Source organism: Schistocerca gregaria, chromosome 2 (assembly GCF_023897955.1).
Source record: "Schistocerca gregaria isolate iqSchGreg1 chromosome 2, iqSchGreg1.2, whole genome shotgun sequence".
NCBI lineage: Eukaryota > Metazoa > Arthropoda > Insecta > Orthoptera > Acrididae > Schistocerca > Schistocerca gregaria.
In genome coordinates this window covers 842,638,637-842,661,966 of record NC_064921.1, presented here as the reverse complement: position 1 = coordinate 842,661,966, position 23,330 = coordinate 842,638,637, and the positions used below count along the sequence as shown (strand labels likewise).

Sequence of the window (23,330 nt, the reverse complement as noted above, 5' to 3'; positions counted from 1 at the left end):
ATTTAGGCTATTGTTGCAGCTGAAGCAGACCATGATAGTGCAGTTGTTGCTATCAGTAGAAAGAAAATTTGATGCATTTTGTTGGCAATGAGATGGGCACGAGCCTTCCAATAAAGGAATGGGAGGATGTTTATCGAAACGTAGAATGAATCTATAACTGCCTGGATTTTCATCTGCTTTGATCAGAAAATATGTGTATCCACAGTCGGAGATACTGTAATTGCTGTTACTCGTGACTGAAAAAGCCTGTAGTCTCGACAACGCATCATGACTTTCACGAGAACGATTATGCTTGTCATTGTTGCTCATCGCAATGTAGGAACTAGCAGTTTGTGCTGCCAACAGCAGCAACGTAATTTTTTTTAACAAGTTGGGGTTTAGACATGAGATTAATATGTTGGTCAAACTATTTACTATACTGTGATGTGGAATGGGCTCAACAGCAAAATACATTGCTGCCTATTATAACACCGTAGTCTGTGACAACTGAAAAAAAGGATTAATGTATCCATGTTGTTAGGTTGGCAATGCTTGCTTGCAGGTTTTGTGGTTACGTAATACCTTCGAAGCGTAATACGGAGAATAGAAGATACGTGCCGGCGACGCTGTGACAGAGAGTTATATAAAAGTGGAATCTGAACATTTGGGATTACTATGGCTACGTGAGTATAGTAGTGCCGGAGGTTCTTTCGTTGTGTTTTACGTAAGTCCTGATCATCAGTACTGCATTTTGAAGGTATAAGTTATTTGAACAACAGTTTCGCCTTTTGGGATTGTGCTTACTTGTTCTTATGTCAGAGCTGAAAATAGGCGTATTAATTTCTGTACATACTGTTCCTTAGCATTAATTTTACATCGCATCGACAATTATTTTTCTGACTGTTTTGCTATTCCTCGTGTATATGTCAATTTATAAATGGCTGTTTTCGACAATATTTGTTGTCAGTTTCACAGTTCTAGTATAGTAATAATCATACTCGCCACCCACCCTTTTGCGTAATGTAAACTGTTAATCATTAAACTTACGGGCGCCTGTTGTTTCATGCAGGTTTAACATTCTTTTTAAATGAACTATAACGACATTTTTTGAGAATCTTAGTTATTACTTTTCCAAAATTGTGAACTTCTCGAAATTTCGTCGCTAATCAAAATGAAATACATTATATCTAATTGTAAGAACCTTTTAGATATGGCAAAAAAGTGTGTATTTCATGGTATTTGTTAACATACACAGAACTTAGCAGAAATATGCAATGTGTAAATGTTTTAGTATTCCATACTTACACTTAGTTATTTGCTTTCAGCTCATTTAGTTTACCAATTAAGGAAGAGATGATTACCCTTCAGGTCCCAACACAGTACGGCTACTGCGTTCTCGTTGCAGTGGGCTCAATCTTTGTAGTTTTGTGGAAGGCGATCAAGGTTTGTCCTAGCACTTTAAGTTCACACTTTAACATCTTCGTTTTACAAATACAAACAGGGCAGCATGATTTAATAGAGCAGTTTCTTGAAATATGAGCTATCATGGATCATATGTTGTTATATATTTGCTGAGCAACAAGAACAAATTTCAATTATGTACAGTTTAACTTGTAAAGAAATATATAGACTTGCTTTTTTGTTATCTGTAGATGCTGTCTTTTACAACAGTTCAATGCATGAATGTCAAAAGTGTAACAGGTTTTGTGACATGAGATGTTCCTGTGGCGAGCTGTAACTTAAAAGGCCCAAAATCCTTGCTTGTACAGGCAAGAAACTGAGTGATTATCTTTGCCCATAATCATTGGGGAACACACACTTTATAGTAACTCACTGGTTAAATGCCTATTTTTAGGTGTGCAAATGAATGAAAAAATTTGTATACTTGTAAAGTAACACACATGTGGCTGAAGGGGTTTAACAAAATTCAAGACATAAATTTAGCTGTGTGGAGGGGGATCTGAATGTTACTTCTCCAGGATATGCTATTCTAAAGAGGTATTTCCTACAATTTCTATACTAGCTGCTGTGGCATGGACATTTTTAAGTGAACCAGCCTTAAAAAGACTGTGCCATGCACTCCAAACAATAGGTGTGGCACACTTAGAAAAGGGCTAATTTTGCTTTATGGCAGTGCCCATCCACACATGTGGCCAATTGAAATCCAGAGCTGATCAGATCATCTGGCTGATCTAGTGTCTAGTGACTATCATGCATTATTGCATTTAAAGAAGTATCTGTGTAGTCAGTGCCACAACGACGATGAAAATCTAAAACAATCCTGTTACAATGGTTGTCAGGCGGCAGATTTCTATGAGGATGGTTAGCTGTATAATATGATAAGTGCCTAAGTATTGCTGGGAATTGTGTAGAAAAGTAGGTCAAAGTGGTGCAGGTGTTCGTGGAAAAAATAAAATTGCTAAGAAAAGTTTGCTTGTTTTATTTCTGTTTCAAAATGATACTTAAAAAACGTGCCTCATACTTCTCTTGGCAGCAGTTTGTTATGGCCCATCAGTTTGTGATTTTACATTGTTTGTTGCTTAAAATGGGTATTTTGAAGACAGTAAATACGCTTTGTCATTTAATATTGAATTAATATCCTATGATGTCAGATTATTAAGAAAAGGATACATTGTTGGGCAATAAAAATGTTTATTAATCCCATTACCCTTCATCCTCCATCTCCTTTCCAAACGCAACTTCCAACGCCTACCCCTCCCGGATGATGAGCTTCATCCTGACATCTACCCTTCCTACGAACTCTAACCCCATCTTTGTGCCTCCTTCTCAGGGTTCCTCCCTCCTGAGCGGCTTCTCCCTCCTACTCCCCCTCCATCTCTTGTGCCCCCTTTCAGTGTCTCTGCACTCCCTCCTGTCCTGTCTTCCCTCTTTTTCTCCCACCCCACTTGTCTCCTGCCTCTCCGTGTACCTGCTGATGTCCCTACTCTCCTCATCCCACCACTTCCCCTGCTGCCCCTTGTTCTCCCTTCCTTTTCCAACCTCTCTGACCTTTCCCTTCGCAGGTCCCACCTGGCAGTTTTATTCTTCGTCGTGTGTGCTACAAGTGGGTTTTAATTGTGTTGTTCTGGAGCGTTTTTAATACTGTGGATGATTTTTAACCTGTGCATGTCCATTCAGTGTCTTCTCTGTGTTTTAAGAATCGGCAACTGTGTTTTTTAACTTTCTGATGACTTTTTTAACTGTCCCCCATGAACGTCTCCATGTCAGTCAATTTTTACTTCCATTTTCTCCATTTACTCTGTTTTACACTTATTTTAGTTGCCATGTCACTCGGCTGAAGAGCAGTGGATTGTGCCGCTGACAGCCCTCCCCTGCCCATATGGGGCAGGGGAATGAAATCACAATAAAGGAAAAAAAAATAAAAATAAAATTCAGCAAGGCAGTAATTACAGTGCACACATTGTGAAGTATGCTCTCCCAACAGTGAAGTGATATGCCAGTCACTAAGAGAAAGCTGCAATGTATTTGCAATGCCGTCTACTTTCATGATACTGGGTTCTGTTACTTAAGAAGCCTTTGAGCGTCTTGTATACCTGGGAATGTATTCCGTATGCTTGTACCTTTGTTAGCAGTCAACAGTGTGACATTATGTCTAATGCTTTACAGAAACGTAGGAATATGGAACCCACAGGTTGTCCTTCATCCCTGGTTTACAGGATCTCATGAGAGAAAAGGACAAGCTGAGTTTCATATGAGCAGTGCAAACTAAAACTGTACTGATTTGTGGACAGAAGCTTTCTCCCACTCCAGGAAATTTATTATATTCAAACAGAGAGTATGTTCAATGATTCTGCATCCATCATACTGGCACTAAATGATGTCAGTAAGAACCGCACCTGAAGTGGCATGCAAGATACAGACTGAAATTGAAATTGAAAGCTATTGTAATTTAAAAATTACAGTTATTACAATCTACATCTCAACATTAGTAGTACCTCTCCATTAACTAGTCATGTTGGTTTTGGATGTACTGAACTTTTGAGTGAAAGCTGTACAAGATAATATTTCTGACAAACTTAATTTCCTGTTTGCATTACTCATGGTTCCCTCACTTGACTCTAGATTCTTAGTGACTCTGACATATAAAGTAGTGACATATGGCTGCATGTGTTATTTTAATGTGTAGATAGTGAATTAAATACTTTTTTCAACTTACTAACTTGACTGTGTTGTTATTTCCAAAAGCTGTCATACGTGTTGTCTATCCTTAATTTCTAGGTTGGGGCTGCACGAAAGAAGTACAACATACCATATCCAACAATGTATAGCAAAGACAATGATCAGTTCAACTGCATTCAGAGAGCACACCAAAATACGTATGTATTAAACTTCTGTAATATCCTTCTCTCTCTCTTTCTCTGGTGTGTGTGTGTGTGTGTGTGTGTGTGTGTGTGTGTGTGTGTGTGTGTGTGTGTGTGTGTGTGTGTGATATCATTAATGTAAATATGTTTACTGAATAAATGGCTCTTCTGAATGCTGCCTCATTGAATATGAGTGTATTTTGTGTATTAAATATCAGATTACATTTTTGAAACAGAGTCAGTATTTCCCTCTTTTGAAATTGTTTGTTTCTGGTATTCTTTGTTCTGTACTCCAGATTTATATCACATTTTGCTAAACATTTATACTGTCAAATTTTACAACAGTTTTATGAATTTAGTCACATACACTCTTCATGTATGTTAGGCACGTAGCTTTCAACATCGGGCACAGTGCGTTTTAACTTGTAAGTCTTTGTGCAGAGGACAAACAGCGTAGTGCCTGGGCTTTGTTCAGAATGCACCATATTGTTGCGGTCTTCAACTACTGCCATTTCAGCAGCTTTCTTTCTAAGATGTTCAGGCAAGGAGTGAATGGCTGGTCTCTTGCGCACTATGAGTTTCACTAATGCTTTTCACACCTCACATAAAAACATACTCCAGGAAATCCTCTTTATTTCTTGCAAATATGATAAATGTTTATTATAATTTCTGGTGTCTTATATCCGCAGTATTAGTGCCAGTGACATCATGATGCAAAGATGAAAGGAGGATATGTTTTTTCCTTTCTTTGGCATATATGAAACTATACTATCCTTTCTTAATTGCAAGAGACTGCTTCTTGATTTTCAAACTCTCATGCAAACAAACTGTTTAGGTACCTCCATCTTATTCTTTCTAAGAGTTCCTACTTCTGTCAGTTTCTTCTTCGGAGTTACGTAGCCAGTGGGGTGGGACAAAACCAACTGTCAAGTGTCACGTTTCATCCTGTTCCTTCAATATGCTGTACAGTTATGTTTACTATCTCTTTAGGTGAGTTTGACAATGCAAAGGGACCCTGTAGTTTTTTTCTTGTATAATTTTCATCTGCAGAGTATTCCATGTTCTTGCATAGCACAAGGTGAAACTCTTCAGTCCATATTTTGCTGATTTGCTTGATTTGATTTGATCAGCGTAGCATAGATGAACACTGGTAAAGTCCTATGCTGCGTGCACCGAAACAGAGTTTGTTGTGAAGTATCATTCCCTGTGTCTCTAGTAAAGCCACTGAGTGCCCTTGAACAGTGCAGGGAGATCCTTTACCAGTGCTTTGCCAGACACAATTTCTTCAGGTTTGGTTGATTGGATTTCCTTGCCCACTCCACACATCCTACATTTGGGCTCTTCTTCATTATCCCCTTTGTATGTAGGTGTTTTTTGAAGTTCCCATGGTCTCAATAGTCCAATCATGAGTTTCATTTCTCTCCTGTTCAAGCCCAGGATTGAGAGACTTTTGGACCTTAGCCCAATGTTATACTTGCTGTCTCCCTGTCCAGTCTCATAGTTTTATTTTGATCATCACCTTGGTGACTGTCAGGACAGGTTCCGGTCCAATAAATGGTGTCATCGCCCCTATCCTGCTCATTACCACTAATCCCTGAGTGACCAGAGACCCACAATAAGTTTACCCTAATGCTTTCCCATAGTTCCACAAGGACTTTTGGCATTCTGCCACATTCTTTGATTTTGTTGCAGAGGCTGTCAGTACTTTCAGGGCTGCTTGGCTGTCTTAATGAAAATGCTATGACCTCTGTTGCACCTCTGCAAATTCTCCTTCATTCACACCCTGATAGCGGATAGTTCTACTTTTTTGAAACACAGTGGCCAACTTCCTTAGAGAGATTGCACTCTCCAGCCTTGGCTGCACTCCGTAGCCCCAACACCTTGGTCTGTTTTCGAAGTGTCAGTGAACCAGACTATGTCCCCAGTATGGTGTTGAAATGTTTTTTCTCCCAGAGCTCTCTACTTCCAGTTACTACATTGAAAGGCTTGTTGAAGCAGCTGGGGGTTATTATATAGCCTGCCGGCATTTTCCCAACCATACCTACATCTACCTTATTCAATATTTTAGTGTGAGATCCTGGGTGCCCCATTGAATTCCATTTTTTGCCAGTCTTTAACATGTGTGCTCCAGCTACTGTCTCCATCTTTACTCACAGGTGTAATGAGGACATGTCTAGTACGATTCCATCCCAGCAGTGTGTGTGCCGCTAATTCTGCCTGTAATAGCCAAGCAGGCCAATCTCTGCACTTTAGCAAGCTCCTTAGCAGCTACCTGCTGTTCGACCTTTTTCCACCACACTGTAGCCTCATAAGTGATCATAGGTCTTACTGCCGTGGTGTATATCCAGTACATACTCGTGGGGCTTAAGTTCCAGTTTTTACCACAAGCTCTCCTGGTACTTATTAGAGTACCTTTCACCTTGAAAGAGGTGTTCCTTATTTGAGGGGTCCACGATAGTTTCTCATCCAGGGTTACCTCATCCTCTTCACTGGTAGAGTTTCACCTAGGAGCTTGAGATTCCAATGTGTGTGTGTGTTGGATCTGCTTCCTCATAGATGGTATTACAACAGTCTTCTTAGGACTGACCCTTAGATTATGTTTCCTGCAATTTTGTGCAATGCTCAATGCTCCTCGTGCTGTAGCTTGTTGACTGTACTTGAAAATTTACCAGGTATGTGTAGAACGACCCTAGTTAACCTACTCTCCCTAACATGCTTGTTGACCAGTTTTTCTAATGTTTTAAGAAGAAAGGAGGACAGACTGATTGGTCTCATATCCTTGGTCTTAGGTATGGCCAGTTCTCCCTGGCTTTTGAATGTAGACAACCTTCACTGCCCTCCAGACGTAAGGAATGATCCCTGCTGCTAGGCTAACCCTAAATAACCTGCATAGGAATCTTATTAAGTTCGCTCCTGCTTATTGCAGGAGTGCTGAAAAAATTCCTTCTGGGCCAGGTGACTTGAACGATTGGAATTTTCCCACTGCCCATTGGATTTTACTATGGTCAGCACATTCTCTGGCAGATTCCCATTTCTCCCTTCGAATGCCTGAAAACCGATATCTCACAGGGATCTCATCCTGGTTTACGTTGTCAGTCAGAGTACATTGTGGAAAATGAGTCTTGAGAAGTGGTTTCAGCATTTCATGTGCTGTCCTTGTATACTCCCTGTCCTCTGGAAAAAGTTCCTCCAGGATTAGTTGGTATCCTAGTGAGGATTTCGTGAAGTCTGGCTCGAACAGCCGTACCCTCTACCTGCTCACAGAATACCTTCCTGGACGCCTGATTTGTTTGCTTAATTGCAAGATTGTATTTGACAAGGGCCTCCCGATATTCTGACCATTGTTCTTTCCTTCTCGCAAGGTTAAACAGTCTTCGTACCTGTTTCCTCTATGATTGCAGTTTGTTGTTCCACCAAGATACATTCCTATTCATACACTTCTTGGTGATTGAGCAGTTGTAATGGTACGAAGTCATGACGGCAGAGGTCACTGCCTTTGCTACCTCCTCAGACTCTACTGGGTTCCTTGTTGAAGTACTGACTTCTGATAGGCTTGTGTCGAGGTCCCTTCTATAAGCCTCACAGTCAATTTTCTGGGGATTCATATAGGACATGGTCTGTCTAATGCCCATTTCAACCTCGAACTTAATATACATGTGGTCTGATGAGGATGGCTCTAAAGCCATATGCCATTGTTTGACATAATTGCCCATCAAAGAGGAACCGAAGATTGTCAGTTACCTCTTCCATTCTTATATTCCTAACTGTTGGTTCCTTGGCCCTATTGAGGATCTCTTAAGTTATTAGCAAGAAGAAATTCTAGAATGTACCCACCTCTACTGTTGGTGTCGGTGCTGCCCCACACTAAGTTGTGGGCATTAGCATCGCATCCAACCAATAGTTGGTTGCCCTGTTGTGCGAAGGCTTCTGTCAGTCTCCTCACCTTCTGAGGAGGAGGAGGAGCACTGTCCTCGTAAGGAAGGTATGCCAAGGCCATTACAAAATCCCTCGTGATACCTTCCTCATGTTGCCACATCCAGAAGGTCACTAAGTCCGTAGAACAAAAGTCTGCCATTGGCATGAAGAGGATTCCATTTTTTACATAAATGTACATTGTGCTGACTTGCTTACTTGGTATATACTGATGGAAACTGCATTTGCCTGTAAATGCAATCAGATGTTCATCCTTCATCATACATTCAAACATTGAATAAGTATTAAACATAACTCCGTCTTGTGGTTGTGGAGAGTGGGACAATGGCTGGTCAATGAATCTTAAAAATATCATTCCAGCAGCCATTATTGTTATAGCTTTATGTAGGCTATCAGTATTTTTATGGCTTTTTATTTAGGCTATCAGTATTTTTATGGCTTTTTATTTAGGCTATCAGATTAGACTCCTCAGTAGTCATCGTTAGGCCCTGTAGTATGAATGACGAAAAGCATCCAGTCGTACAAGTACTGTATTTACCTGACTACAAGACGACCCTGAAAATTCCAAACTGTTTTGTTGGCAAAGTATCTGCCTAAAATTTTTGCATTATACCTAGTCTAAACTGAGGCCATGTATTGAGTGCCTACATTTTGATAATACAAGGAGAAACAAAAAGAAATGGTTCATATTAACTTTTAATTTTCACTACCTTTTTTTTCCCCTGTTAAGCCTTCCATCTGGAAATTACTATTTTTGATCATCACCTCCTGATAGCACACAGCTGTGAAATTTATATCTTCATTGTCACAAACATGTGGCTGTTCCTTCCGAATACATCACTTTTTTTGAGGTTGTGGTTACAGTGGGGACCTGAGAACCTAGCTGTTTTTTGCTGAATACATATCGGATTTTGCTCCTATACTGATGTGGGAATGTCATAACATTTATGGCTTCCAACATATTGTCTGCCTGCCTCTTTTGTTGGCTGCACGCAACCAGCAGCTGACATACCCCCTTGCCTTCCCTTCATACTTCGTGGTGAGCATCGACAACGTTGCTGCAGGAAACCGCTGGTCCCTATCTAGAATTTTACCGTCTCTTGCAGAAATGTACACTATAGTTGTGTATTGTCAATTATTACTCGATTCAAATGAATTCAGGCAAACTGTAGTTTATAATCGTGGTGGATGTTTATAAAAAGCCGAAGCATGCAGGGTAGATTTCCTTGGTTGGCAGCATGACGAAATTTGCTGCTTGCTCACCCCTCCGCTCCTCACACTCATCCTAGTTTCCAGCCAAGTTTGTTTCACAGCTCCTCCCTCCAACCTTCCATAGTGTTGTGCTCAAGCAGATTTGAAACACTTAACTGCAGTATCTTGTAGAGTGCAAGTCATATATAACAGTGGCAACCTATAAGTAAATAAGATTACGAATACCATTTAGTCCAATTCTCAAACTACTGCTCGTCCTGTGATCCAGTGATGTCTGTTGGCACTGTCTCCACGATGGATGTAGCTGCTGTGGTTTATTCTCGCAATAACAACGGCAGTCCGCGTAATATGATTAGTTTCGGGATTAATTTTCTTTTTTCATTGTATGTCACCATCTCATTCTAAAGCTGATTAAAAGTGGTAACACTTTTACGTGGTATTCTGATACATGAACAGTGACCAAATTTATCATTTGCAACCCACTTGGTTAATAATTACTGTCTCTAATAACCAAATAAAATATTCATTTATGTGTGAAATTGGGAAATGTTTTTTGAAGGACAAAATTTTAGCCTTTCAATATTACCTTTACTTAAAAAGCACTGCAAATGTTTGTATATGGTATCCGTATGTATATGGGAACTTCAATTGCAAACAAGCTTCGTAAGGTGAATGCTATGTCCTCTTGTGTTTCATAAATGTGACTGATTTTAAGCTGAGCAATAGATGTTGTAGTAGGTAGTTCATAGTTTCTCCTGCAACTCTTGCACTAGCGCTGTGCGAATCAAATGACACGCGATTGTTCGAGCAAGTTCAATACTGCATCGGGTGCTTCAGTCTATTGAGAACTCTCCAGCCTGTTCAAGCATGAGTACTGTTTGCTTAACCCCGAAATCTTAAAAATAAATCTGCATGCGACGTCAGCCAGAGCTTCATCTGTAAATGTAAAACAACCCCTATATCAGTCTACTTAGCAACGTAAAAATGTTGACTTCCGCAGCAGTAGTTTAAGCTGTGAATATAAGATGACCCTGTATTTTTCAACTGACGATTTTTGGAAAAAACCTCATCTTATAACCGGATAAATATGGTATGTAACTGGGAACAAATATTTGTCCCTAGTTTCCGTAGGAGACTTCACGAGCAATGTGTGCTCCTCCCACGTGTAACATGAGCTGTTACATGTGGGTTCCCTGTTATATATTTCTGTGATTGGCTACTTTTTGTCATTCACACTATAGGGTCTGAAGTGACTCTAATGAGGAGACAAAACTGGTAGTCTAAATAAAAAGCTAATGGCTGTTGGAATACTATTTCTACATTTCAGTTTGACTGAAGTAACTCTTTTAATACTTGTCTGAATTCAGTTAGGGGACTTCAGCTAGGCAAGCAAACACTGTGGTCTGTCTCGAATAGTGTTGAATCTCGAACAGTGCAACAAGAAACAAAAGTGTCGCAAACTCAATGTTGCATGAAATCTTTTTGTAATTCAAAAACTATTTCTATTCCATAAGTTTTCTAAATTTTGGTGGCCTGCCCAGTAATGCCTTGATAATGTCAATCGACTGAGGAGAGACTTTATTTATTCCACATTGTTTGATTTGGCATCATGGTCTCTTGTGAAATTTGATGCAGTGTCGTGTATGTGAATGTTTGTGCACTATGTGATTGTTCTCATTATTATATCATATATAAAGACATACCAGGAAACAGTCCATGGGAGGTTTTACAGCGCTGTGCAACAGCTTTCACACCAGGGAAGTGAATTTAAAAGATCTATACTTAAGTTCTAACATTGTGACTAACAGTTCTTCATCCGCTTAGTAGCCTTATCATTTCTAACAAAGAAGGCATGTGTGATGTGATTATCTGCTGTACTTACATGTGATTCTATGTTGTCTTCATGCTCTGTTTCCATGTGGCTGTTGAGAGAGAGAGCCTAATTGCTGCCCATTTCCTCTCCTTCAGAAGATTGCCATCTAATATAAATTGTAGAAGCTTTCACTCTCTTTTGAGTTCTACTTCGTAAGGATCCATTGCTGAGTTAACCACATGGAGTGACAACAGACATGCAGTTGTTACGGAATACAACTGTAAGCTTTCTCAGTGCACAGTAACATAGAGAGTAGTTGCACAGTGTATTCACAACACCCTTGTGTATTTTCTTGGAACTTTGGCTTCCTTAATCGATTGTATTTTTACACATGGCACACACATTACTTCCTAGAAAGGTACCAAAGATTCTGAATGTACACTACTACCCGTTATGTAATAATACGTCAGTAGTAATGACTAGGGTCCTCTGAACACCATGTGTGACAGCTATAGGGTTAATACAACACATCCACCAATTTAATATATTCATAAGAATCGTGGAGCAAGGTTTTTATTACTTGGCTAAAATAAATTAGTAGGAAATAAATTAGTAGGAAGTTTTTTTGCTTTTCTAGGAGTCATGTTAAACACAATTTGGTTGTTCCTTTTGTAAACAATGTATAATTCCTAGCAATTACAATTTCCTTCTGAATAATAATTATTTTTGATTGTCGGAACCTAGTTCAAGGGTCCTAATAAACCTCTGTTATGCAACACGTGGGCTGATTTTTCACCCTTCCAGGACACTGTAAACAGCTTGGACACCAGTTTTAGAAATCGTTAATTTCATTGCTGAATCAATTCCCAGGTTTCAGTAATTGTTGATCCTATTTGTGCGTTCTTGAAATCCTAGTGCATCTCCTACATGCAGAATGAAGTATTTATTTATAATGTTCCTCTATGTTGCATCGAACTGAACTATGTCTTGTGACTGGTTTCTTGTGACAAGTCATTCTTTCAATATTTCTATGTATTTAAAATACTCCACACACCAATCAAAGATGTGCTGTGAGTAGTGCAATAAATTTTTCTTGTGTTATGGCAGTTACTAGTGAAACATTTACAGAAAAGGGATTGTTGTTAATGTAATGTTCATAAAGAAGTACAGGGCGTATCATTATTAATTGTGTAAATGTGTACAGTTGAAAGTACACAATGCTGGAAGCAAAGAAGTCTCAGTAAATGTAGCTATGCAAATAAATGGTTTGCAACATAATTGCATCTTTGTCGTTACTAGCCACTGCCAACATGATTCTGTGTAAACACTGCTTGCTGGTACCTGGTGTGGTCTTTTTGAGATGTGAAGTTGTAAACAGAATAAAGAGCCACTTGCACCACATGCTGTGAATTGAGTCTCCATGTTGGTGATGTTTCTCACTGACTTTGTGATTAGGGATACTAGGTGATCATTCTATTGGGCGGTACATGTCATTAAACAAACTGAGTGATCAGAATTAACATCAGTTTCTGCAGCATTGTCTTGCAAGATTGATTGAGATGTTCCCATAGATCAGTGCCTGAGGATGCATGACGATAGAGCCCTGGCACATTTTGTTGCTATGGTGAGGTGACACCTAAAGAGCCAATATGGCCAAAGAGGGTGTGGGGGAGGAGGACCTGTACTGGGGCGTCAAAGGTAACCTTATGGGAACCTCGAGGATTTCTGTGTTTGGGCCACTTTAAAGTGTATTGTACGTCACTTCTGTTAACACAGTATGTACCATAAGCCAATGCATACCTATTTATACTTTAATGCACAGAGTTTCCACTACCCTGTTTAGAAGAGAGCCTTTTGAACACGGTATATAGAGCAAAAACTGTTTCTGATGAGGACCACTTGAAGTCCGAAATTAAACCATCTGAAGCATGTGTTCCAAAAGAATGGTTAAGTGCAATATTTGTGACGTTCGCCTGCTTTATTTATTCGTTTGTTGTCCTTGGTGTCGACATACTGCGTTGCTACACTGGCTGAAAAATGGGGTTTGGAAGTTCAACACTGAGTACTTTAAATGATGTAGCCGTGAGGTGCACATTTGTGTTCCACACTTCTCTCCCCTCCCCTCCCCTCCCCCTCCCCATATACACATTTAATGCAGACAAACATCCACAATAGTTTACTGTTGAACATCTACGAGCAGTAAAAGCTAATGCTGTGTATGACACACCAGTCGTGTTTTCTGGAGGAGGATTCGGTTGACTTGTCTCCTTGTCACCAAATGCTTGCGGTTCCAATTCGAGAACCACTTCCTTTTGGCTGCTAACAGAGTAGTTGTGCAGAATTAGCTGTCATTATAGGTTCCTTCCTTACACCTCACTGTTGCAAATGGATGTTACACCATGACACATATGCAAATTTGAATACAGCGAACAGTGGAAAAAATCACCATGAAGGAGGTTTGAACATGGCTCGCCTGCTTGGGAGTCAAACAAAGTGGTCACATAACCACAACGCTGTTGTCCTTTCAGGCTCCTCTATATTGCACTTCTTGCCTTTGGACTGTTCACTGTTTCTACTTTGCTTTTTTTTTTTCACAATTCAGTACACCTTCTTCCTATTTTCATGCTTGATCTGTGTTCAGATTTTCATGGGCTGTCCACTGGGCCCTCTTTCCACAAAATCTGAGCGGGGATGCAATGAGGAGTTTCCCTTGTTAGTAGCCATTTTATAATTAACACAGACATGAAACACTAAATTGAACAAACACCTTATTCGAATACATTTCACATGCCAGATTTTAGATTTCAGTCCACATACTACAATGCGTCTCCACAAATGTAATGTCCACATACATTTGGACAGACATGCTGGAATTTACCAGTTTTTTTTAACATTATCTGACACGTCGCTGTAGCACACTGATCTGTGTCATAACTTTGAATTTTAAAATCATTCTTTTCAGGCTGGAGAATTACCCACAGTTCTTAACTCTATTATTGCTGGGTGGTCTTGAACACCCTGTCATATCTGCTGCTGCAGGCTGTGTGTGGCTGGCCGGCCGCATTGCTTATGCAAAGGGCTATTACACTGGCAGTAAGTATTCCTTTTCTTCCTGCTCTTTACTTTTTATACATGATTGTGGTGTGTGGGCATGTAATAGAATGGTAGTGTACTGTAGTTAAAAATTTTTGTTGAAGCGGAGATACCTTCCCTCACTGATCTTGACATGCTGTTCATAGCTTTCGTTGACTTTTGTTCTACCTTAATTTATTTTGTGCTTTTATGCTTTAATGTATTAGTGCACTTCAACTGTAATTTTCTTGACCTTCGTGTCTCATCTGGCAAGTTCCCCTTGAGTTGAGAAGATGTATGTCTTAAAATACCTGTAATCTACCAAATTGCAAAATGGCTTTCATGGAGTGATTTCAGTGAAAAAAAAATTAATTTCCATAACAGTTATATAAAAGGGGTTAAAAATTGGTGCTTAGAGAAATAACTAGCAATGGCAGAGAATACAGACCATAACAGTAGGCAGTTAACGAATGCTGCATGCAAGAAGTAGAAATTTTTTAACTCGGTGGCTACAGACATTGCATGAATATGTTGGCTACAAAATTATTGACAGCACATAGTGTAAATGTGAACTAATTTTGATTTTTGTTATACTTAAGTAATGAATGTCAATTAACTGCAGCAGTTGGATCACATACAGCTATATTCCATTGATAAATGTTCCACGATAAAAATTATAAAAACTTAGATATTAGTTAAACATTAATCGTTTTTAAACAAATAACCCAAATTGTCATGATGATGTATTTCCCAAGATACAAACAATAACCCCCCCCCCTCTCTCTCTCTCTCTCTCTTTCTCTCTCTTTCTCCCCCCCCCCCCCCCCCCCCCCCCCCCCATGCTTGCTGTGAGGTAGTTTGGGTGCACCTACATTCCTGAAAGTGATGATGTGCTACCTCTGTTGTGATGTTTCTGTTGTTGCCTTGGGAGGTGAAAAATTAGGGAGAAACTTAGTGGATGGCCAAAACATACAGTCAGGGGGCAAACTTCTGGCACTGTCAGCAGACACATTTAAGTGAAAAAACTGTTCCCTGCTCTTTTCAGTATTAGTTCCTTCTTCATCTTCTCTTTCTTCTTCAGGGAACACAGATTACTGAGCTGAGGAAAGTTAGAAAGGGAGTTAGCTCACACAGACCCTAGGGTTGAGAGGGACCAACCTGTTGTGAGGACAAGATCTCAGTTACCCATTCTCTGACACTTCTTTCTGTTTCTCTACCTTAAGTATTTCCTATCTTCCAGGGCTTTGTGCTGATTCATATTGGTTGGAAAGTGTAGTGAGCAGGGTTGATATCATAATAGGTTTTTTTTTCATTACACAATTATAGAAAAGAAAATACACCATACTAGTTGGAGTTGATTTGGTGGTAGTGCATAAAAAACAGAGCAGTTACTGCATGCTGACTGCTTATACAAACACTATGTTACGCAATCAACATGCAGACTGCACCCAATCTGCCAGTTTGCATGCCAAGTATGCGTCCTTGATGCAGTCTATGCTATCATTGAGTCCATTTTTAATTGTGAAACGTGTGACTTGGGGATGGGTGGGTCTCAAATGGAACAAAATACATGGATTACAGGCACAGGCATTGGACCTAAGCATCAAGCACAATACTATGAGTGCTCTTCTTCACAAACATTATGTTCGGTCGTGTAAAAGCAAAGCTGGAAGATGAGTTGGGCGCACAGATCAATTGCTTACTGGCGTGACTGGTACACAATCTTCATCATACAATTAATAAAATATTCCGGGCTTTCGCTTTAAAACTCGATGTTTCGTCGCCATCTGCGGAGACATTTTCAAGGGGGATCGTAGCTTTGTTGAATGTCGGTTCACACCCTGTCTCACTACTGACTGCAGCAAAATTCTGCTTCCGCGAGCTCCCGCACAGAAGTGGAATTTGCTGTAGTCAGTAGCGAGCCAGGGTGTGAATCGGGCATTCAACAAGGCTATTATCCCCCTTGAAAACTTCCTCCGCAGTTGGGGATGAAACATCAGGTTTTAAAGTAAAATCCCTTCAACCACTGCACAATAGCCTGGAATATTCCATTAATTGTGACAGTTCCAGCATGAAAGCTTACATTTTACAATCTTCATCATAATCCTTGTAAGAGATAGCTTGCACAGATATTAGCCAAGAACCATTGAGCATAACCAGGATTTTCTGCTTGATAACAATTATAATTTTGTCGCATTATCTTACAGGCAGTACAGATCAATATCCAATACATTAGCTTGGACATCACCAGAGTAAGTTTAGTTATTCATGTGTTCTTTGGATAATAATTGCAATCTCTTACTACAATGTGGAATGAGTCTCTTTTAAAATTGGAGAATACTTTCTCATTGAAAAATATGCTGACCATTTTTATAATTGTCTTGAAGCTATATTTTTAAAACAGTGATTTATACTGTTTTCAGTATATTCAGGGTATTTCAAAATGAAAATTAGCAATTACAAATGGCTTAAACTGTTGTGGAGAATGTGAAAGAGCTCACATTTTTTTACATCATTATAGGTGTTCTACATGACGCCCTTGCTCACAGGGACAATATCTGAGTGATAATCCATTTCATGGCAAAATTCTGAAGCATTTGTAGAGCAATGGTGCATTTTCAGGTGTTCTGCCAAGTTGTTGTTTCCATTTTATGCATGAAAGGAAGAACACCCGGAAGTATAGCATTTATCAATAAATTGCACCAAAGAAAACCAGAGCTCTTACATGCGAGGAATCACATTAAAAGTGTGCATTTTGAGTTCTGGAATTGTTTTTGGCAAAGGTGGTACACACACAAGGTCTTTCACATTATTCATGAAAAGAAATCCATTGATGTCGGTTCTGGTCATATAAACGGCCAAGAAGAGAACACAGCATCGTCATGTCCAGTACAGCAAATTCAGCAGTTGAGTTAAAATTCGCAAAACTCCATACTGGTACATCATACTGGTGCCATATGAATATTATTTTATGTTCTCTGTAATTCTTATGAATGTATCACTGTACATTACAAAGTTAAAATTGTTTGTAACTGCTACATTTATTTTGAATTGCCTTGTATTCAGAAAGTCTTTTCTATGGAGTAGAAAGTGTTGTCAAGCAGATAGAAAACACACACACACACACACACACACACACAAACACACACACACACACACACACACACACACACACACACACGTGTGCACACACTTTTTTTTAGATAGTCTGTTGTTCAGCTTGTTTATTTTCAGTGTTTTTAATACTTTCATTGCTACATAAATTAATGATGTGAATACCTTTTCTTAAATTATTTTATCAATTTGTTAAAGTACTCAATAGAAAATAAATTGAAAGGTACTCTGAATATTATACAATCCACTGTGTGTTCGATTAACAGATGTTAGGCAATCCTATTAATGGAGATACAATTTGAAAAGTATACCTGGTCTTGGGTTTAGCAGTTTTAGGTAGGCCTACTCTGAAGTATGTGCATAAAACATTACTTCATAATACAGTGTATTTTACAAAGGTTTTGTAGTGATGTCTACATTTTATTTGTTGCAAATTAAGCAATTGCTGTGAAACACAAGCCATAATCTTACCAGAGTGGATATTGACCATGTGATGTTGCAAATTGTTGATGGTTTCATATGTAAGAACACAGAGCAAAAAAAGTGTGTAATTTATGCATCATTTATAAAAAAGGAAGCCATTTTTGCATGATCCCATGTTGTTATGTTGCAGATCCAGCAAAAAGAATGCAAGGTGGTTTTGCATACTTGGGACTTCTGGCATTGCTTGGAACATCAGTAAAGTTTTCTATGCGTCTTTTGGGAGTAATCTAATGATATTGCACAAGTTGGTAACACTTGTCAATAGAGTACATAGACTGCATCATAAAGTATTTTGCCATTATTAATTTTTTGTGCTGAATGTTTGTGTAATTACAATTTATATTTTGTTAATAAACATATATAATTAACCACATTGTCGTTATTTTCTCTGTAATGAAACTGAAATGATACATTCCTGATTTCCTTCAGCAAAGTAAGTTGAGAGGTATATGGAAGATTATATCCTACATGTGTTGGGCTGGTGGATGTAAGGCAGTGCTAAATGGATTGTGTAGGTGCCAGAAACATTTTTTATGAAGATAGAATTTGAGAAGTATGCATAGTCGTGGATTTCAATAGATCATGTTTCCGGTGTACCTCTCTACATGTGCACTACATAAGTTGCCCGAGAGATTCCGAAATCATTTGTCTCTACCTGTTCCACCTATGTTCTTCAAGAAGAAAAATTACTGGTAATACTCTGTATTATCCCAGATTTCATTTTTCCCTTGTGGCCAATACATGAAATATAATTTGGAGGAAGCAATGTGTTTCTTGATTTGTACCGAATTTTATATAAGTTTTTGCAAGACACAGTACATTTCTTATATCATTACTAATTTGAGTTGATTCATTATATTTGTGTTGTTCCCATGTGACCTAAATAAACTCCTGATAGAATACTCGTATCTTCTTTGAATTTTTCTCCTTAAGTAAAGAAAGGCCACAGGCTGACGAGTAATGTTCAAGAATTGGTTGACTTTGAGTTAGTAAATTACCTTCACGAGGGAATTACTGTTTGTTATGACTGTTGTGGTAATTCTCAATTAAACATTTGTCTTGACCGTGGCTTGACAATGAACCATGGACCTTGCCGTTGGTGGGGAGGCTTGCGTGCCTCAGCGATACAGATGGCCGTGCCGTAGGTGCAACCACATAGGAGGGGTATCTGCTGAGAGGCAAGACAAACGCATGATTCATTAAGAGGGGTAGCAGCCTTTTCAATAGTTGCAGGGGCAACAGTCTGGATGATTGACTGATCTGGCCTTGTAGCACAAACCAAAACGGCCTTGCTGTGCTGGTACTGTGAACGGCTTAAAGCAAGGGGGAACTTAAGCTGTAATTTTTCCAAAGGGCATGCAGCTTTACTGTATGGTTAAATGATGATGGCGTCCTCTTGGGTAAAATATTCCGGAGGTAAAATAGTCCCCCATTCGAATCTCCGGGTGGGGACTACTCAGGAGGACGTCGTTATCAGGAGAAAGAAAACTGGCATTCTACGGATTGGAGCGTGGAGTGTCAGATCCCTTAATCGGGCAGGTAGGTTAGAAAATTTAAAAAGGGAAATGGATAGGCTAGAGTTAGATATAGTGGGAATTAGTGAAGTTCGATGACAGGATGAACAAGACTTTTGGTCAGGGAATACAGGGCTGTAAATACAAAATCAAATAGAGGTAATGCAGGAGTAGGTTTAATAATGAATAAAAAAATAGGAGTGCGGGTAAGCTACTACAAACAGCATAGTGAACGCATTATTGTGGCTAAGATAGACACGAAGCCCATGCTTACTACAGCAGTACAAGTTTATATGCCAACTAGCTCTGCAGAGGGTGCAGAAATTGATGAAATGTATGATGAGATGAAATAAATTATTCAGGTAGTGAAGGGATACGAAAATTTAACAGTCATGGGTGACTGGAATTCGAGGATAGGAAAAGGGAGAGGAGGAAACAGTAGGTGAATATGGATTGGGGTTAAGATATGAAAGAGGAAGCCGTCTGGTAGAATTCTGCACAGAGCATAACTTAATCATAGCTAACACTTGGTTCAAGAATCAGAAAAGAAGGTAGTGTACATGGAAGAATCCTGGAGATACTAGTAGGTATCAGATAGATTATATAATGGTGAGAGAGATATAAGAACCAGGTTTTTAAGTTGTAAGACATTTCCAGGGGCAGATGTGGACTCTGACCACAATCTATTGGTTATGACCTGTAGATTGAAACTGAAGAAACTGCAAAAATGTGGGAATTTAAGGAGATGGGACTTGGATAAACTGATTAAACCAGAGGTTGTACAGTGTTTCAAAGGAGAGCATAAGGGAACAATTGACAGAAATGGGGGAAAGAAATACAGTAGCTCTGAGGGATGAAGTGGTGAAGGCAGCAGAGGATCAAGAAGGTAAAAAGACGAGAGCTAGTAGAAATCCGTGGGTAAGAGAAGAAATATTGAATGTAATTGATGAAAGGAGAAAATATAAAAATGCAGTAAATGAGACGCAAAAAGGGATACAAATGGCTCAAAACAAATGTAAGGATGTAGAGGCTTATCTCACTAGGGGTAAGTTAGATAATGCCTACAGGAAAATTAAACAGACCTTTGGAGGATAAAGAGCCCCTTGTATTAACATCAGGAGCTCAGATGGAAACCCAGTTTTAAGCAAAGAAGGGAAAGCAGAAAGGTGGAAGGAGTATATAGAAGGTCTATACAAGGGCGATGTACTTAAGGACGATATTATAGAAATGGAAGGGAATGTAGATGAAGATGAAATGGGAGATACGATACTGTGTGAAGAGTTTGACAGAGCACTGAAATACCTGACTCGAAGCAAGGCCCCAGGAGTAGACAACATTCCATTAGAACTACTGACGGCCTTGGGAGAGTCAGTCCTGACAAAACTGGTGAGCAAGATGTATGAGACAGGCGAAATACCCTCGGACTTCAAGAAGAATATAATAATTCCAATCCCAAAGAAAGCAGGTGTTGACAGATGTGAAAATTACCGTTCTCGGGAAAGAACAGTGGATTCCGTAGAAATACTGGAACATGTGAGGCAATACTGACCTTACGACTTACCTTAGAAGAAAGATTAAGGAAAGGCAAACCTACGTTTCTAGCATTTGTAGACTTAGAGAAAGCTTTTGACAATGTTGACTGGAATACTCTCTTTCAAATTCTAAAGGTGGCAGGGGTAAAATACAGGGAGCGAAAGGCTATTTACAATTTGTACAGAAACCAGATGGCAGTTACAAAAGTCGAGGTGCACGAAAGGGAAGCAGTGGTTGGGGAAGGAGTGAGACAGGGTTGTAGCCTCTCCCTGATGTTATTCAATCTGTATATTGAGCAAGCAGTAAAGGAAACAAAAGAAAAGTTCGGCGTAGGCATTAAAATCCATGGAGAAGAAATAAAAACTTTGAGGTTCGCCGATGAAATTGTAATTCGGTCAGAGACAGCAAAGGACTTGGAAGAGCAGTTGACTGGAATGGATAGCGTCTTGAAAGGCGGATATAAGATGAGCATCAACAAAAGCAAAAAGAGGATAATGGAATGTAGTCAAATTAAATCGGGTGATACTGAGGGAATTAGATCAGGAAATGAGACACTTAAAGTAGTAAAGGAGTTTTGCTTTTTAGGGAGCAAAACAACTGTTGATGGTCGAAGTAGAGAGGATATAAAATGTAGACTGGCAATAGCAAGGAAAGTGTTTCTGAAGAAGAGAAATTTTCTTAACATCAGGTATAGATTTAAGCGTCGGGTAGTGGTTTCTGAAAGTATTTGTATGCAGTGTAGCCATGTATGGAAGTGAAACATGGACAATAAATAGTTTGGACAAGAAGAGAATAGAAGCTTTCGAAATGTGGTGCCACAGAAGAATGCTGAAGATTAGATGGGTAGATCACATAACTACTGAGGAGGTATTGAATAGGATTGGGGAGAAGAGGAGCTTGTGGCACAACTTGACTAGAAGAAGGGATCGGTTGGTAGGACACGTTCTGAGGCATCAAGGGATCACAAATTTAGCATTGGAGGGTAAAAATTGTAGAGGGAGACCAAGAGATGAATACACTAAGCAGAGTCAGAAGGATGTAGGTTGCAGCAGGTACTGGGAGATGAAGCAGCTTGCACAGGATAGAATAGCGTGGAGAGTTCCATCAAACCAGTCTCAGGACGGAAGACCACAACAACAAACATGGCTTGATTTATAAGATTGTTCCACCTTTCTTCCAGGTTTTCTGACTGGATTGAAGCAGCACACCGCCATTTCCTCTCCTGTGGGAATCTCTTCTTCTCCCGAATGTTAAATTATGGAATTGTGTGATAACTTTAAGATTCTGATGGTACATGATTAGCATGCTAACTGGTTACACTAGAGTTTGGCTGAGATTAGTGTGATCGTATGTCTGTCAAGGTTTTCGCACAGTTTACCAGGCTCGTCAGGCCCAGGCCATCTAATGTACCATGGATATGATTCTTGGCACCCACTTTGAACCATTACAGAGGAGCAGTCAGGGAGGAAATTCAGATCTAGGATGTTTTGTAGACGAGAGCATAAAAAAAGAAATTAAAGGGCTCTGACAGAGTAGCAATGCTTGTTTTAAAAAATAAACCAAAGATATTCCATGTAAACTGTGAAGGTTTATGCACCAACATGGTTACGTTTCAGGCCAACCTCTGTGATGTCACAAAACAGTTAAATGATATCAAACCTCACTAGAAACTCACTATAGGAGTTTTTAATGTGAAGGTAGTACAAAAACTGACAAATTAGTCAGTTGGTAAATTGTAGGGGTCAAAAATTATATCAGATTGTCAATTTGAGTTTAGACCATGGCTCACCAAATTTATGTTGAGTAGGTGATTAGTTTGTAGAAAAGGACGATAACCAGTTTTATTATATTGTGAAGTTTGGATTTTTAAGAATGTTAATTTTGATGGCATTGTTCCCTTAAAAGTTCTTGTGCTCAATGACTTTTGTATGGTCTTACACAATATTGTGCAGTGAAAGATGTAGTGGAGATTGAAGAAACTTTGAAAGGAAGTATCTCATAATGTTAGTGGCATACATTAGCAGAAACCAAATCGTTCTCCAGCGATCCAAAGTGTTTCATCATTAAATCAAACCACAAAAGATCACGTTTGAAATAGTACATTTGATAGATCATGGCTGGGTTCATTTTTTTCTCCCCCACCCATTTTGCTCCTGTCAAGCTAATGTGCTGCCAATAAGCCTGAACATAATAAGTGTAAAAAGAATAAGGCAAACAGATGATTAGAACAGAACAGGTTAGGTTAACATATGGATCCATGAATTGACAGACACCATACTCCATACCTCGTGATGCAGTTTTAAGGTAGAGAATTTTTTATAACAATATTATGATGATGATGTGAAACTTGTTGAA

The 23,330-nt window shown here is 39.2% G+C and overlaps 1 protein-coding gene across 2 annotated transcripts; it reads left to right on the top strand.

Annotated features, from left to right (window-relative positions):
• The first annotated feature begins 548 nt into the window (after positions 1 to 548).
• Positions 549 to 18,299, top strand: LOC126335196 (microsomal glutathione S-transferase 3-like). Of its 2 annotated transcripts, none has more exons than XM_049998204.1 (5): positions 549 to 662; positions 1,305 to 1,422; positions 4,219 to 4,316; positions 14,222 to 14,352; positions 18,059 to 18,299. In XM_049998204.1, exons 1-5 carry the CDS (start codon positions 655 to 657, stop codon positions 18,157 to 18,159), a joined length of 456 nt encoding a protein of 151 aa, XP_049854161.1. In that variant the 5' UTR covers positions 549 to 654; the 3' UTR covers positions 18,160 to 18,299. The 2 variants fall into 2 exon arrangements, with proteins under 2 accessions (XP_049854161.1, XP_049854162.1); XM_049998205.1 differs by having other exon boundaries at positions 549 to 703.
• The last annotated feature ends 5,031 nt before the right edge of the window (positions 18,300 to 23,330 follow it).